The 16,682-nt window shown below is 42.5% G+C and overlaps 1 protein-coding gene across 2 annotated transcripts in view; it reads left to right on the top strand.

Moving 5' to 3' along the window:
* Positions 1-16,049, top strand: part of ADNP (activity dependent neuroprotector homeobox) — a 41,729-nt gene extending 25,680 nt beyond the window's left edge. Inside the window, exons 2-4 of one of the 2 annotated variants that reach the window (XM_033153542.1) lie at positions 4,613-4,728; positions 6,933-7,025; positions 11,835-16,049. In XM_033153542.1, coding sequence (XP_033009433.1) covers positions 4,621-4,728; positions 6,933-7,025; positions 11,835-14,969 — 3,336 coding nt within the window. In that variant the 5' untranslated portion in view covers positions 4,613-4,620 and the 3' untranslated portion in view covers positions 14,970-16,049. The remainder of the gene's footprint in view (positions 1-4,612; positions 4,729-6,932; positions 7,026-11,834) is intronic. The other variant, XM_033153543.1, reaches the window with a different exon arrangement.
* The last annotated feature ends 633 nt before the right edge of the window (positions 16,050-16,682 follow it).

Raw genomic sequence — 16,682 nt, 5'->3', positions numbered from 1 at the left:
TAAACATTTACTGGAGTGTTCAGAAGCTCAGATAGTCAGAATTCTCCCGGCGAGTGTGGATTTTGTGCTTCACAACTATGCAGGTTTCTAAGCTACCTTATTTAGTGTGGTCTCGTTCTGAATGTCTGTTTCTGCTCTGGCCAAACATGTTCTTGGAAGTGACCTGTTTTGTATGAAGATGCCCTAAATACTGGTCATGCATTAGTGTTATTGCATTAGGTGAAAATACTTGAGGGAGGTGGAGCAGAGTGTGACTCACTGAGAGCTTCAAAGAGCAGATGAAGAGGACTGCAGTTGATCCCACGGGGCTTGAGATCCCCCCACCCCTGCTCTACAGAGACCAGTAGCTACAAGTGGTTTAAAAACACAGCTCATCTTGGCAGGAGTGGGCATACATCTGCCTAGCAGGTAGTTCTAGCTTGAGGCAAGCTGCTTTTCAAAATAAGCACTTCTTCATGGTTTGAATGAACCAGATTCTGCAGGTGCATTATGGGAGGTCTTAGTGTTTGCAACCTAGTGTAAAACATCTCCTACATGCCCCAGGCAAAACCTTCAATCCTGCCAGCTATAAGAATGAAATTACAAGGGCAGCACAGAGGTGGCTTGTTCACAAACACATGCAAGCACATACATAATGGACAGCCCTTAGGCTTTCAAAAATAAAAATTGCTCCTCATCAAATATACTCGAGTATAAGTCGACCCAAATATAAGCCGAGGCACCTAATTTCCCTACAAAAAATGTGGGAAAGCTTATTGACTCAAGTATAAGCCGGTTCACCTTTGCCACTGTGGTAGAGGAGGAACGAGCAGCCCAAAGCAGACCTTTGGGCTGCTCCTTCCTCTTCCTCCTTTGCTGCTGTGGAGCTCACCCCGTCGCAGGGTTTCGAACCGCCATTCTTCTGATCAGCAAGCCCTAGGGCTCTGTGGTTTAACCCACAGCGCAATGTTCCCTTGTGTTATACAGAGAAGGCTGGGATCCTGTCCTGTTTAAGCAGGATCCAGGGAAAGTGAGCATACTTCCTTAATACTTCCTTAACTGATAGGCTTTCTGCCTTCTGGGGTCTAAAGTTTGCATTTATGTGAGCAGTTCAGGAATGGAACAAGCTGCCTGGGGAGAGTAAAGAACCACCGTTCTTGTACACTTCTTAAGGAATGGTTGACTTGAGTATAAGCCGAGGGCAGCTTTTAAAGCACAAAAAGTGTGCTGAAAAACTAGGCTTATACTCAAGTATATAGGTACTAAAATGGGGGTGTCCCCAAAGACTGCATGCCGTGGCGGACTATGGGCCACATGGCTGTAGTAGGCAGGGCCTGGGCTCCCCCCCCCCCCCGCCTACTCCCCAACTTAGTCTCTCGTACTTATCCTTCCCCCAGTGTCTCACTGTGGAGAGAGAGATGTTTAAGCCTTCTCTCCTGGAGCACTGAGATCCAATAACATCTTCCTCCCTGCTGCAAGCTGGTGGAAATATTACATCTGGGCAGTGCGAAAAGGAGGGCACATATGTTGGGAATTCAGTGAACAAGCCATTGTGTGCATCTTGCACATCCTGGATTATTTGGACTGGAAACAGCTATGCAGGAGGGGTGGGGGCAAGGGAGGTTGAATCAGCTGGGGAGGGAGGCTGCAAATTGCCCACGTGCCATTATGAGACTCTTTGAATATAGTGGATGGAGTTCAATGTCACGTTCCTCTAACCATTCTCTCCTCTGCACTGAGCTGGGGGTTCTTGCCCCCTTGAGCAAATTTTGCAGGGTGTGTTGGGGGAAGAGCGGGAGGGGGCAGCCCTGTTGTACAAGTGGAAGTCCTTGAGCAGTGCTTCCACTGATAGGGCTGGTTAGGTGAATTTCACCCAGAATGTTTGTTGGGAGACTAGTTCATGGGTGACACAGGCATATGAACAATAGTGATGAACTGTATAATATATTGCAAGTCAGATACACTAAGAGGGTTGGCTGGTTTGTTGCATGGTAGAAACAAAATCTATTTGTTTCTCCACTTAATATGAACCAAAAGAAAGACTTGAGTTCTGCTCATTCAACTTTTGAATGTTTATTGGCCTTGTGTGTTAATTCTGGAGCTTCTGTTAGCTTCTGTTGGGAGGGCAAACAGTCCCAATTTTGATAATAGAATATACATTTTAATTGTTCTGAGGATACAGATTTTCTAGAATTGGTTTTTGCTTCTTTTGTAATTGTATAATTATGAGGATGCACAATACTAAGTACAAACAGCAGATTGTAAATCGCCACCCTCCAGCTATTGTCATAATTATGGTAAGTGGTGAACTTTAACACAGAAAGTCTATTGTGTGTGCTTATTCATACCTGATATTGATCAAATACTTTCTCAATTTCCTTATAATCTCATTAAGACATAAGGTCCACTAAGGAGCAGTTTAATGTTATTACAGTGGTACCTCGGGTTACAAACTTAATTCGTTCCAGAGGTCCGTTCTTAACCTGAAACCTTTCTTAACCGGAGGTGCGTTTTTGCTAATGGGGCCTCTTGCTGCCGGTGTGCCGCTGGCGCGTGATTTCTGTTCTCATCCTGGGGCAAAGTTTGTAACCCGAGGTACCACTGTATATTCTTCAAATGCATCATTCTATGGGCTTGTAGAAGGATATTTTAACAACTTTAGCAGTTGTCATATGCTTGGGACAGCTGATGCATTTATTTATTTTCTACCCTGCCCTTCCTTAGAAATGTCCAACTCTTCGTGACCCCATGGACTAGATCACACCAGGCACTCCTGTATTTCACTACCTCCCACTGCAGCCAAATGCTAGGGTACAATTGCAAGAATGTTTAAAAGTCTGCCCAAATGGTAATATTGGGGGAGACAGATGCACCTCAATAGAGGAAGCATTTTGTAAAGTGGGAATTAAGATTAAGCCACTGCTTTAAGTTGTAAGTATTGGCAGAATGCTGATGCAAGCAGTTGAAATTCAGATTTAAGGTTCTGATGGAGTTTGAAAAAGCCAAGTTGTTGATTAGTTATGAAAATGCTGTATGGGTTATGGGAGTGGAGTGGGATGTGTAGATAGGGGTGAGTACTGCTGCAGTTTTGTGTTTGTGTGTGTGTGTTGCACAATTAAGAAATAAGTTTCAATAAAGTTTTGTAATTTGAAATCCCTGGAATTTGTCATAGTGGTTTCTAAATGAGACTTTTCAGAAGAATGAGTTGAATTCCCAATCATTTGGATTTTGAGGTTCAAACGCTTTGTTGTTTGGTTGTTGCTTTGATCTTCTAGGTAGTATTCTCTTGAGCTCATTGTTGAGCTGAGCATATTTATCAGTCAGACTCCTAGCCTATCGTTGCGTGCCCATAGCCCTGCTTCCTTCATGCACTAGACTGAAAAACTGAACTCTGCAATTTCACTAAGCTAACGTAGCCTGTTGACGAAGAGGGTAATGGTGTGAGCAATGGCTGATTTATGTGTTCTTCCCTGAAAATGGAGAACTTTATCATGACATAAGAAAAGAGTTGATGTCGGGCACCAGCCATTCTATTTGCCACAAGAAGTGTGGGACTCCACCGAGGCACATGTGACAAGGGGCCGCAACTTCCTCGCAACTTCAGACCTGCAGAAGTAGGCAGAGATAATCCTGGCCGTTGCTTAGCTGTCCTTTCTACCTTCCCAGCTCCAAAGTTGGAAGGATGGCCAAGGCATGTACATCAGCTGTGTGGAGTCATGCAGGCAACAAAACAAGCAATATCCTAAAATCGGCCAGCCTTGTATTTTACAGAGCAGACAAGGGAAGGGTTCAGGGGAAAGGGTGGGATATAAATTGAATTAGTATTAATTCTGAAGGTGCCTTTGATTCTTTCTCTGCATTGACCCTTTTCTCTTGGGAAAGGTGAGTTGTGTGTTGGAGGCCTTTTCCCCTTCCCTCCAGAAAAGCCACTTTCCTCAAGCCAGCCAACTCCCATTTCTAAGGGAGAAGAACTGGTGATTACAATTTTTTGCTTTTATTTGTATTTGAATTTAATGATTAAATGTTCATAATTAATTTAGATACTTTTCCAATAAGACATTGGGCTGGGGTCACCTAACAAGTCCGGCTCTGAGGTGAGCGCGAACTCCCAGAAAGTGTGCAAGTGTGCACTGCAATGCTTGCACTGATGTCCCCCTGAGCACAACATTGAATTCCATCCTTTGTAGTTGTCTTTATGTGTATTATATGTGCATGTAAACAATTGACTTGGCCAGCAAAGCCAGCCAAAAACTGTAGACCATTTGTTAGAGTAGCATTTTTTGTTGGGATGAATTTGGCTTTTCCACATGAGAGAGGGTATGTAACTATTGATCATAAAGTTGGATGTGTGTGTTTTAGACCAAATCTGGACACTATATTCTCTGTTCCTGTAAAGTTTTTTGTTTTGTTTTTTAAACTTTTTCTAAAGTTTACTTACCTGGCTCAACTTTGAAAACCAGCTGGCTGAACAACTCAGTTTATTTTGAACTGCCTAGAATCTGAGGGATATGAAGTGCATAAATGTAAACAGAAAATTGAGTGATAAGAGACTTTTTTATATGAATTCAAGCACTTTGGGACAAAACATTTTCAGTAAATTATCCCCCCTCCCTCTTCTCTCCCCTCCTCCCAGTAGAAACTATGTTCCAACTTCCTGTCAACAACCTTGGCAGTTTAAGAAAAGCCCGGAAAACTGTGAAAAAAATACTAAGTGACATTGGTTTGGAATACTGTAAAGAGCATATAGAAGTAAGTAGAATTTTTCATTGAACTTTTGGGTTGCCGTTTAAATTGAAGGGCTGTATCTTCTGTTGGGAATATTATAAACTGAAATGTGAAGTTTCAGGAGAACAGTGATGGGCTGGTATTACAAAAGTGGCATGAGTTTTTCGCTTCTTGGCTGTACTTACTCATCAAGCCAAAAACTGTGACTATCTGCTTGGCTGAATGGTGGCCAAGGGAGCCACCCCACCAAGGGTGTCACCTCCTGAGAGACAGAGACATGGAGCCTTTCCACCTAACCACTGCTTGGTCTCCTTGTGGGAAAGGTTGGCGTTGGCTGGTTTAAGTCTGTGCTACCAAGACACACTGGTTGGCCTCTGGATGGGGAACCTGTGTCACATGCTGCACTTGTAATAGGGTGGTGCCTCTTGGGAAAGAGGTCCAAGGAGTGTTGCTGAAGAAACGCCCAAGGAGTTGTTTCAAGGCAAAAGGATGATCCCTGTGTTAAATATCACAGCATTAACTGTGGTAGTCTGCAATGATCTATTCTAGTAATGTAGTACACGTGCCTTAAACTGCTTCTCCCTCTGCAGTGGAGAACCTCTTCTGCCTACTGAATGGTGGAAAACCAACTGAAACTGAGGTGGTACGGCTAGTAGGCAGGAAAGGAGAGGGAGAAAACTGGAGATGCTACAGAATACTGCTTATTGCAAGCCCAACACGTTTTGGAAAACCTTGCTGGAGGGCATGTTTTTATCAACAGTTCTGACACACCAGGGGTTACTGAGAATTGTTGCTAAAATCTGCCCTTGAGAAATGATTCCCCTCCCCTCAAAAAATGCATTGGGCTAAAAATGAACGCTGTCTTGTAGCCCTTCGAGTCTCCCCTCCCCCAAATCTTTTTTTTGTCTGCTGAATTGTGAATCTGACTTTTGCATTTCAAAACCATGAAGCTGCAATACTAGATTCTCTTGTTTAGCTACTACCAAAGTTTTAGATTACTTCAATTAAATGGGTGTGTGTGGTTTTTGCATATAACCAACAAAATGGATTGATGTTAATGCCCAATTTATCAGTAATAAAATAATCAACGATGGACACTGTGTTTTGTGTTCACAACTGCAGCATTTAGAAGCAGCTATGATTGATTTCATTGGGACCAATTTAAGCATGAAATACTTTGAAAACTGGACAAGTTATGCCACAATAAATTTGTTGGTCTTCAATGTGCCACATGCCTCTTGCTTGTGGACAAACGCTAAATGCATATTTGGAAAAATGTGGGCTGAAATTTCATGTTCTCTGATTTTTCATACAATCATTTCTATTTTTTGTAGTCTGGTATATAGATTCTGCTCCTACACAGGACAGATCTAGGAGGATTCTAGCCCTCTAGCCAGGGAACTAGTGCTCATGCCCTCTCCTTTTGAGGAGGATTGGCAGTGAGAGCAGCTTCATGCTCTGTGATCTTCTGATTGCCATGACAGCGGCATCTTGGAGAGCATTCTCAGTAAGGTTCCCACTGAGCCTAGCTTTTTAGAGACTACTCTTTCTATTTCTACGCCTTTCACTTTAAAATACAAATATCCTGTCAACACACAAAAACTACCATACTTTTCCGTCTATTAGATGCCCCCATATATAAGACTCCCCCCTATTTTGGGGGGGACTCAATTTTAAGAAAATGAGGGGAGATGGCCCAAAGTTGTTGAGCCTCTCCCCCCATGCAGCTGCAGGCAGGAAACACTCCCTAGATTGTTTCCCGCGTGCAACAGCATCGAGGGAAGTTGCACTCCAGCCAGCCAGTGCCCCCAGATCGCTCCCTCTGCGCAGCGACATCTCCCCCCCCAATGCCACTATCCGTGTATTGTGATTATCTGTATGACTTACAGATTTCATAAAAAAAATTAAACAGACTTCGTAGGGGAAAGCGAACAGGGGCCAGACAGATTTAAGCAATTTAAAGTCATCTTCATTTCAAAGGAATGTTAAGTACCTGTCTTCTATTGAAGTGGTTGTATCATGCCCTTAATTAGTAAAAAATATCTATGCATTAATTAGTAAAAATTATACTCCCTGGGAAGTTTTCTGTTAATGAGCCCTTTTATTTGTAATTCTTGGTACCTTAATAATTGTTCTTGAATTTTCAAGATCTTAAGAAATGAATAGGCAATCATTCTGTGGTTTGTTATTTCTATTTATGCTTTTGTCAATCTTTTCCACTGTTGCAGGATTTTAAGCAGTTTGAACCCAATGACTTCTATCTGAAAAACACTACATGGGAAGATGTTGGATTGTGGGATCCTTCACTTACAAAAAATCAGGTTGGTAATAATGTGGAAAAATGACCTTAAATCTGAAACCAATTAAGTTTTGAATCGTGTTTTTATGACAAAAGTTAAGTGCTTTACAACCTAAATTATTTCTGTTTATGAAAGTAATAATTCCCACTGATTTCAGTGAGATTTATTGCAAGATGTGTGTGCGTAGGATTAACAGCCCAGATGTCAGCAAGGGTGGGACAGAAGAAAAAGAGTGTTATAGTATTATGGGGGCTGCACTGTGGTGTCTGTGGAAACTGCAGTTGCTGAGTGGTGTCTCAGGACTGAGTAGGTCTGTTGAAATCTTTTGGACTTGAGTTTGGCAGTGAGTATGACTTAGTTGGTTATTACCACTAGTAGTTCAACATATTGAAGGAATTTAAACTTAACTAGCAAATTTGGTGCCCCTTTAAGATAAGCAGAATTGAGAAAGAACTGACAGCAGGTAGTTCAATTCTGATATACTACCAAAACATAGTTAAAGAAGCTTAACAATGGTTTGGTGTGTCTGAATTGACAAAGCATAGTGTATACAGTGAGGGAGGAAAGTATTTGATCCCCTGCTAAATTTGCCCGTTTGCGCTCTGACGAAGAAATGACCAGTCCATAATTTTACTGGTAGGTTTATTGTAGCTGTGAGAGACAGAATAACAGGGAGACCCCAGAAACCCAGAAGACAAAAGTCAGAGATTGATGTGCATTATAATGAGTGAAATAAGTATTTGATCCCCTATCAACCAGCCAGATGCCTGGCTACCTGGTATCTTCACTGTATGTAACGAGCTGAGATTAGAAGCACCTGCTGTAAGGGAGAGGTCTTACCTGTAATCCCACCTCGTTACAGTACCTGTACAAAAGGCACCTGTCGACAGAAGCAATCAATCCAGCAGATTCCAAAGTAGCCACCATGACCAAGACCAAAGAGCTGTCCAAGGATGTCAGGGACAAGATTGTAGATCTGCACAAGGCTGGACTGGGCTACAAGACTATTGCCAAGCAGCTTGGTGAGAAGGTGACAACAGTTGGTGCAATAATTCGCAAATGGAAGAAACACAAAATAACTGTCAACCTCCCTCGGTCTGGGGCTCCATGCAAGATCTCATCTCAGGAAGTTGCAATGATCATGACAAAGGTGATGAAGCAGCCCAGAACTACATGGGGGGGGGACTTGTCAATGTTCTCAGGGCAGCTGGGACCATAGTCTAAGGTTACCGGATTTTTTTTCAATAAATGTGGGGACACTTTAAATTAAAAGAGAATTTTTTTTAAAAAATATTAAGAAAAAAAGTCACCACAACAGATCAAAGTTTTTTTAAAAACTGAGCTGGCGAGGAGGTCCTCTGTGCGAGTGGGCAGACGGCACCCAGTGGGGACCCTGAGATGCAGCCGAGCCTCCTGCTCTCGCTGCGGGGCTGCCCCAAAGCTTCCAGCCACCGCCGGCTGAAGTGATCCAGCGCTCCCTGCCGCCGACAGATCGAGCCCAAAGCTTTTGCATGAACACACCCACCCCACACCGCTTCTTTCTCTTTCTCCCCCCAGCCCATCTCCCCCCATCCCTCCTCCTCTCCTCCCCAAAGCCATGCAGCCGCAAACAGCTAAAATGGCCAGTGGTGGCAGATCGAGCCTTTAGATTATCTCCTTCACGTTTGGTGCTTAGTTGTCTCTAATCTGCTTTTATTTGCCAGAAGCCCCCCTCCCCTCCCACCAGCTTGGGTGGGTGGTGGTGGCGCGGAGGCAGAAGAAGCAGGGTGGTTGAGAAGAGGATAATATATATGTGTGTCCCCCACCTATATTTTTTGCTGCCGCCGCTTCTATACATGATAATATGTTTATATGATTAGCTGAGCCCAGGGGTGGGTAAAAGAGAGGGGGTGGAGATTGGCGGAAGAGGTGGAGGCTGGAGGAGGCTCCAGCTCAGAGCTAGTGGAGAGTCAGTGTCATGACTTTGCAATTCCCAGTCATACACAGAGAGAGAAGTGCATGGACGAAAGGGAGCTGGCAATACAATTCACTGGGATTTTTCTTTTTTTCCTTTTCTTTTAAGGGCGATTTCACTCGCCCCCTGTCTTCCTTTGCCTCTCTGTCTCTCTTCCTTTCTCTCCCCATTGCTTTGAACGTGACCAGCTTTGCTCTTGATCTCGTTCACGGGGCAGCAGCAGCATCGAGGAGAGGGGAGAAGCAAAGAGGGGGAGGGAAGTGAAGCTTGAAGAAGGGTTGGAACTCGATCCTGCCAGAGGTCAGGATGCCATCCAGGGAGATGTAAGTCAGGCCAATCGAGAGAAAGGGAGTTTTCTTTTTGATTTTCCCTCTTGTGCGTGTGCCTGGGCTTTGCAATCACAGCACCTTCTCCCCACTTTGCCTCCCTGCCAAACAATTGAGTTGATTCCAGCTGCTCCTGTTGGCGTCGTTGTTTCCTGGGGACATTTAATGAAATCTGGGGACATTCCAGGATGGAATTTGTCCGGGGAAACTTTGCAAATTTGGGGACTGTCCCCAGAAACCGGGAGCGTGTGGTAACCCTACCATTGCCACCATGAAAAAAGTTGGTAACACAATACGCTGTGAAGGACTGAGATCTGGCCGAGCCCACAAGGGCTCCTTGCTCAAGACAGCACGTGTACAGGCAAATCTGCGGTTTGCCAATGCACATCTGAATGACCCAGAGGAGAATTGGGTGAAAGTGTTGTGATCAGATGAGACCAAAAATGAGCTTTTTGGCATCAACTCAACTCGCCGTGTTTGGAGGAGGAGGAAGAATGCTGCCTACGACCCCAAGAACACCATCCACACCGTCAAACATGGAGAGGGACATATTTTGCTTTGGGGGTGTTTTTCTGCTAAGGGTACAGGACACCTTCACCGCATCGAAGGGACGATGGATGGGACCATGTATCATCAAATCTTGGGTGAGCACCTCCTTCCCTCAGCCAGGGCATTGAAAATGGGTCGAGGATGGATATCCCAGCATGACAATGACCCAAAACACACAACCAAGGCAACAAAGGAGTGGCTCAAGAAGAAGCACATTAAGGTCCTGGAGTGGCCTAGATCCAGATCTTAATCCCATCGAAAATCTGTGGAGGAAGCTGAAGGTTCGAGTAGCTACACATTAGCCTCGAAATCTTACTGACTTGGGGAGGATCTGCAAAGAGGAGTGGGACAAAATACCTTCTGAGATGTGTGCAAACCTGGTGGCCACCTACAAGAAACGTCTGACCTCTGTAATTGCCAACAAGGGTTTTGCCACCAAGTACTAAGTCTACTTTTGCAAAGGGATCAAATACTTATTTCACTCATTATACTGCACATCAATCTCTGACTTTTCTCTTCTGGGTTTCTGGGGTTTTTCCTGTTGTTATTCTGTCTCTCACAGCTACAATAAACCTACCATTAAAATTATGGACTAGTCATTTCTTCGTCAGAAGGCAAACGGGCAAATTTAGCAGGGCATCAGATACTTTTCCCCCCTCACTGTAATAGGCCAACAAACTAGAGCTGGTAAACCATAATTTAGTTTGCAATTATGGTTTAGTATGATTAATGAATTGACAGACCATAGTTGTGGCCTTTTGTTTTCCTTGCAGAAGCTGCTGCACGATATAGAGGAGTGAATCTGTAATTTATGAAACTAAGAGGGCAGAAAATGAAAGCAGTCTAACAGCCTTGAATTATGGTTTGCCTGTTGTGTGTTTGGAATCTCAAAACAGTGATTTGAGTTTCACACTAAGTTTAGCACAAACCATGGTTCAATGTCTGAAGTGTCAGGATATATTTACCAGAGTAATCTGAGTTTATCTAGTTACAGAGTGTATCACATTGAAAGTCTGGAAACTTTGATAAAGCCATAATTAGATGTTGCACCAATACAGAGACACTCAAAAGAATTTGTGCATGCTTAAGTATTTATCACTGCTTGAGAATCCGGTATACGCTGATGAATCACTGGACTGGTTCAGATATAGTGGGAAACTGCGCTTTTGTTTTATGAGAACATGTGGTGGCACAGCTTAGGTTTCTGTGCTCTCCCATTCTCTGTACATGAGAAGAGGAAATGGAAAGCTGCTTTCGTTGTTGAGCTCAATAGAAGCCATGTCCTGGTGTTTTACTGCTGTGCATGCTAACACTCATGTGAGAGAGAATAAGAGCACCCTTAGAAGCCCTACTTCCTCTGAAGCAGAACTTTTTTTCAAGTCTTACACAACTTGGGAGGATCAAGTTCTGAAACTGGGAGCCTCCTTTACCTGTGGAGGTTCCTTACACAATTAAAAACCCTTAGTTTGAAAGTGATGTGGCTCTATGAAGCTTTCAGTCTCATCAAGCACAAAGTTGCAGGGGAAGGGTGGAGGAAGCATGCAGCCCAAAGCTCACTGCAGCTCGTTCTCTTAATGGGAAACCATGGTTTGTAGCATATGCTAGCCCTACTCAGAGTAGACCCATTGAAGTTAATGAACATGGCTGACTTAGGTTCATTAATTTCAGTGGGTATACTATTCTGAGTAGCACCAGCATAGGATACAACCCATGGCTTCCTATTACGTCTTAAGCAGGCAGATGTCTTGGTTTGTAATGCTTGAATGATCAAAAATAAGGAAGATGCATTTCTCTGTGGTCTAGGATTAGTCTTCATTCTTAAAGACTTTCTATGAGTTGCCTGATTTTTGCCAGCTTAAAAAAAGAATGTTAAATGGATGATAGTTTCCTAAGTTTGCCTTGAGGCTGTGATCCATTGAGTCAGAAGGATTAGGAAAGGGAATGCAAATCAAATGCAGTTTTTTCTGTTACTTAAGTTATCTTTTTTGTTTTGTTTTTAAGGACTATCGGACAAAACCCTTTTGCTGCAGTGCATGTCCATTTTCCTCAAAGTTCTTTTCTGCCTACAAAAGTCACTTCCGGAATGTTCATAGTGAAGACTTTGAAAACAGGATCCTTCTCAATTGTCCCTACTGTACTTTCAATGCAGACAAAAAGACTTTGGAAACGCATATTAAAATATTTCATGCTCCAAATGCCAATACACCAAGTGGAGGCATCAGCACTTTTAAAGATAAAACCAAGCATGATAGCCTTAAACCTAAGCAGGCTGACAGTGTAGAACAAGCTGTTTATTACTGTAAGAAGTGCACTTACCGAGATCCTCTCTACGAAATAGTTAGAAAGCACATTTACAGGGAACATTTTCAGCATGTTGCTGCACCTTATATAGCAAAGGGAAGTGAAAAGTCACTCAATGGGATTGTACCCTTAAGTTCCCGAGAAGAGGGCATGATTCACTGCAAACGCTGCCTTTTTATGCCGAAGTCGTATGAAGCTTTAGTACAGCATGTTATCGAAGACCACGAGCGTATAGGATACCAAGTGACAGCAATGATAGGGCATACAAATGTGGTAGTTCCAAGATCCAAACCTTTAATGCTAATTGCTCCAAAACCACAGGATAAAAAGCCTATGGGACTTCCTCAGAGGATGGGTGCGCTGTCCCCTGGAAATGTCCGATCTCTTCCATCACAGCAGATGATGAATCGACTGAATATACCAAAGCCTACGTTAAATTCTGGAGGAGTAAATATGATGTCCAACGTTCATTTGCAACAGAACAACTATGGTGTGAAATCGGTACCAAGTTACGTTGGTCACACGGGAGGAAGGCTAAGTTTAACAGGTAGTTCTCCAGTTTCCCTATCCCAGCAGTCTCAATCAATGAAGCAGTATTCCCCAAGTGGAAACGGGCGACCTTACCCTCTTGGAGGGGAACCAAGATCGCAGGCTACAGCAAGGTACTCTCTTCAATCTGCCAACTCATCTTCACTTTCATCAGGCTCACTGAAATCAACATCATTAGGTCAGTCTCAGGCAGCATCCAGAGTATTAGCCCAGTCTACACCCAAGCCTCTTGCCGTTGGCCCTATATGTACCACTTCTGCCAATACTTCATCAACTCAGAAATGGAAGATTTGTACAATCTGCAATGAGCTGTTCCCTGAAAATGTGTACAGTGTTCATTTTGAGAAAGAGCACAAGGCTGAAAAGGTGCCCGCAGTTGCTAACTACATCATGAAAATACATAATTTTACTAGCAAATGTTTATACTGTAATCGCTACTTGCCTACTGACACGCTGCTTAACCACATGTTAATCCATGGTCTGTCTTGTCCCTACTGCCGCTCAACGTTCAATGATGTTGAGAAGATGGCTGCTCACATGCGAATGGTTCATGTCGATGAAGAAATGGGGCCCAAAACTGATTCCACGTTAACGTTTGATTTGACGTTGCAGCAGGGTAGTCACACCAATATACACTTACTTGTAACTACCTACAACTTGAGAGATGCCCCTGCTGAATCTGTCGCTTACCATGCTCAAAATACTGCTCCAGTTCCTCCAAAACCACAGCCAAAAATTCAGGAGAAGACAGATGTACCTGTAAAAAGTTCTCCTCAAGCAGCAGTCCCCTACAAAAAAGATGTGGGGAAAACACTATGCCCTTTGTGCTTTTCAATCCTGAAAGGACCCATTTCTGATGCACTGGCACATCACTTAAGGGAGAGACATCAAGTTATTCAAACAGTTCATCCGGTAGAGAAAAAGCTTACATATAAATGTATTCATTGCCTTGGAGTGTACACGAGTAACATGACTGCCTCAACTATAACCCTGCACCTTGTCCACTGCAGGGGTGTGGGGAAGACTCAAAACGGTCAAGACAAAGGTAATGTTCCCTCCCGACTAAACCAGTCTCCAGGCGCAGGACCTGTGAAACGTACTTATGAACACATGGAATTCTCTCTGTTGAAGAAAAGAAAAATGGATGATGATGATTCCCCTTCCGTCTTTGAGGAGAAGCCTGAAGAACCTGTAGTGCTGGCTTTAGATCCCAAGGGTCATGAAGATGATTCTTACGAAGCCAGAAAAACATTTCTCACCAAGTATTTCAATATGCAACCGTATCCCAGTCGGAGGGAGATTGAAAAGTTAGCTGCCAATCTCTGGCTTTGGAAATCCGACATTGCTTCACACTTCAGCAACAAAAGAAAGAAATGCGTTAGAGATTGTGAAAGGTATAAACTGGGTGTCTTGCTAGGTTTCAACATGAAAGAATTGAACAAGGTTAAACACGAGATGGATTTTGATGCAGAGTGGTTGTTTGAGAACCACGACGAAGAGAATTCCAGAGTCAATCCTAGCAAAACTGTTGATAAAAAGATAAACCTAGAGAAAGATAATGAAAGTTCTTCAGACAGTTTTGAGAACATAGAACAGGAGTTCAATGAAAGCAATAGTCCATTTGCAGAATCTGTGTCTAACTCTGGTCACAAAATATCTATTAATAGTATAAATGAGATACCAGATGAAAGCATATCTAAGGAGACAACCGAGGAAGCCACTTTGGAGTCTCCGGAAAAAATAGACCAAAAGGAGGATGGAGACCCAAAATACAAAGAGAGTAGCTCTGCAGAAGAACCAACAAAGCTGGTAGCTGAAGGTTCAGACAGTGAAGGTGACCAAGAAGATCAAGATGATCCCATTGAATGGAAAGTAGAAGCATCGCCGTCTGAAAGCGCACCTGGTTCTCAGCATGTGTCTGACTTTGAAGATAATGCATCTGAAGTGAAACCAGAAACTTGGACGGATGAATCATCCCAAAGTGAAGATGCTACTAATAGTAAACCAGTTGAAGAAACTAAAGGTGCTGCCTCCGAGAGTGATGAAGAACAGTCAAAGTGGAAGAATAGTTCCTATGGAAAAGTGGGCGAGTTTTGGTCCAAGGACCAGTCACAGTGGAAAAATGCAACAGAAATTGAAGAGAGCTTGTCAAATCAGCAGATGGAGTGGCAGAACAGCACAATTGACAGCGAGGATGGAGAACAGTTTGACAGTGTGACTGATGGGGTTGCGGAATCGATGCACAGCACCCTAACTGGGGTAGAGCTGAGTAGTCAGCAAGCATAAGCTGTTAAAACTCGAGACTCTGTATCCTCCACTTGACAACCGTCTAAACATTTTCATTTCAGAACGACTGCTAAAGTTCATTGCAAACTGGTACTGCCTTTTGAATGCAAGGTCACCTGGTTAGTGGCTGCGAGGCAGCCGCACCGATTCCAGTTCTTATTTCAAAGTATGCTGTTGGCAAATCTCACTTGAGAGTATCTGCTGTGGCGAGCACAGTAACTTAATGTGAAAATGGATATGTTGGTGGCTCCCAGTTGCTCACTGAAGAGAAAAGCAAAGGTTTTATTTTATTGGCATTTTCAACATATTTCACTCTGTATATGTTCAGCTGTATGTCTTTTTAAACATTACCCTTTTTCACATGGTAGTTTTAGGGCCAACATATGAGCTACCAATTCAATGTGTATAGTAGGACTCTGGGGAAATTGTTTTTTTCATGTATCATTCTGAATAGTTGAAATGTATATTTGTACAGTCTTTTAGACCTATTCAAGTGATGCTTATGCTATTGTTCTTGTGTACCCATCATAGATTTGGTTCTTTTTTTCCTTTTTTTAGTGTTGCCCTGCTGTGTAATAAATGCTGTATCTAGTTTACCTAGCAAAAAGCTTGAAACTGCTATAGTAAGAATTTTGACAGACTTAGTTTTTGCACATAACCTTGTACAATCTCAAAACAGAGGCCAGCAACATAAAAGTATATCTGGACTCTATTGTATTATAGAATTTTCTTGTTCTTGAATATCCTTGACATTACAACTGATGACTATGTATTTCAGAGCCATTTTCTGAAATCTTTTAAGCTAAAAAAAATCACATGCAAGAAACAAGTTTGCAGCTACTAATTTTGACACCTTTTAGATCTGTATAAAAGTGTACTGTGTTAAAGCAGCATACGGAAATGAGTGCTGCATTTTTGGATATTTAGTTTTATCTTTAGTTAACACCAACATGGTGTTGTATTCATTTATACCATCTAATATATGACACATTGTTGTAGTATGGATAATTTGTGATCTTTATTTCCCCTTTGTATTCATTTAAGCATCTAAATAAATTGCTGTATTGTGCTTAATGTAAACATTTGCTTTATTACAAGGTCTTCATCCCTCATTCTAAAAATTCTGCTTCATTATGCTGGCTTTTGTTGAAAGGAAGCAATCTTGGATGATGATGCCTTGAGAAAATGAAAGATTTCTGCTGGAGCAGTCTCATATAAATCACAATAGGTGGCCTATATGGGAACGAATCCTATGGAGCCTCAATCAAGTAATAGACAAATACAAATGTGAAAGACTATATAGGTTAACTGATGTGCAGATATGCAGCACAGCCAATTTAAAGTTAAGCATTTTAAAGTCCCATTGCTTTCTGTGGGGAAGTTAAATGTATGCTTAAAGATGGGGCAGATGAGCAACATGAAGATAAATTAAGGCAGTAGTGAGCATTGTAACTTTGGAAAGTGTTCACATATCACATATTTCTACTACAATTCATGCACTTATCAGCAAATGTTAAAAGTAATATACCAGGAGCATCTTATTCCATACTAGGAGTGAATACGTAATGATATAAACAAACAAACAAATTCCTTCCAGTAGCACATTAGAGACCAACTAAGTTTGTTATTGGTATGAGCTTTCGTGTGCATGCACACTTCTTCAGATATCTGAAGGTATCTGAAGAAGTGTGCATGCACACGAAAGCTCATACC

This window comes from Lacerta agilis, chromosome 6, assembly GCF_009819535.1.
Source record: "Lacerta agilis isolate rLacAgi1 chromosome 6, rLacAgi1.pri, whole genome shotgun sequence".
Taxonomy (NCBI): domain Eukaryota; kingdom Metazoa; phylum Chordata; class Lepidosauria; order Squamata; family Lacertidae; genus Lacerta; species Lacerta agilis.
This window is presented reverse-complemented; position numbering and strand designations above follow the sequence as displayed.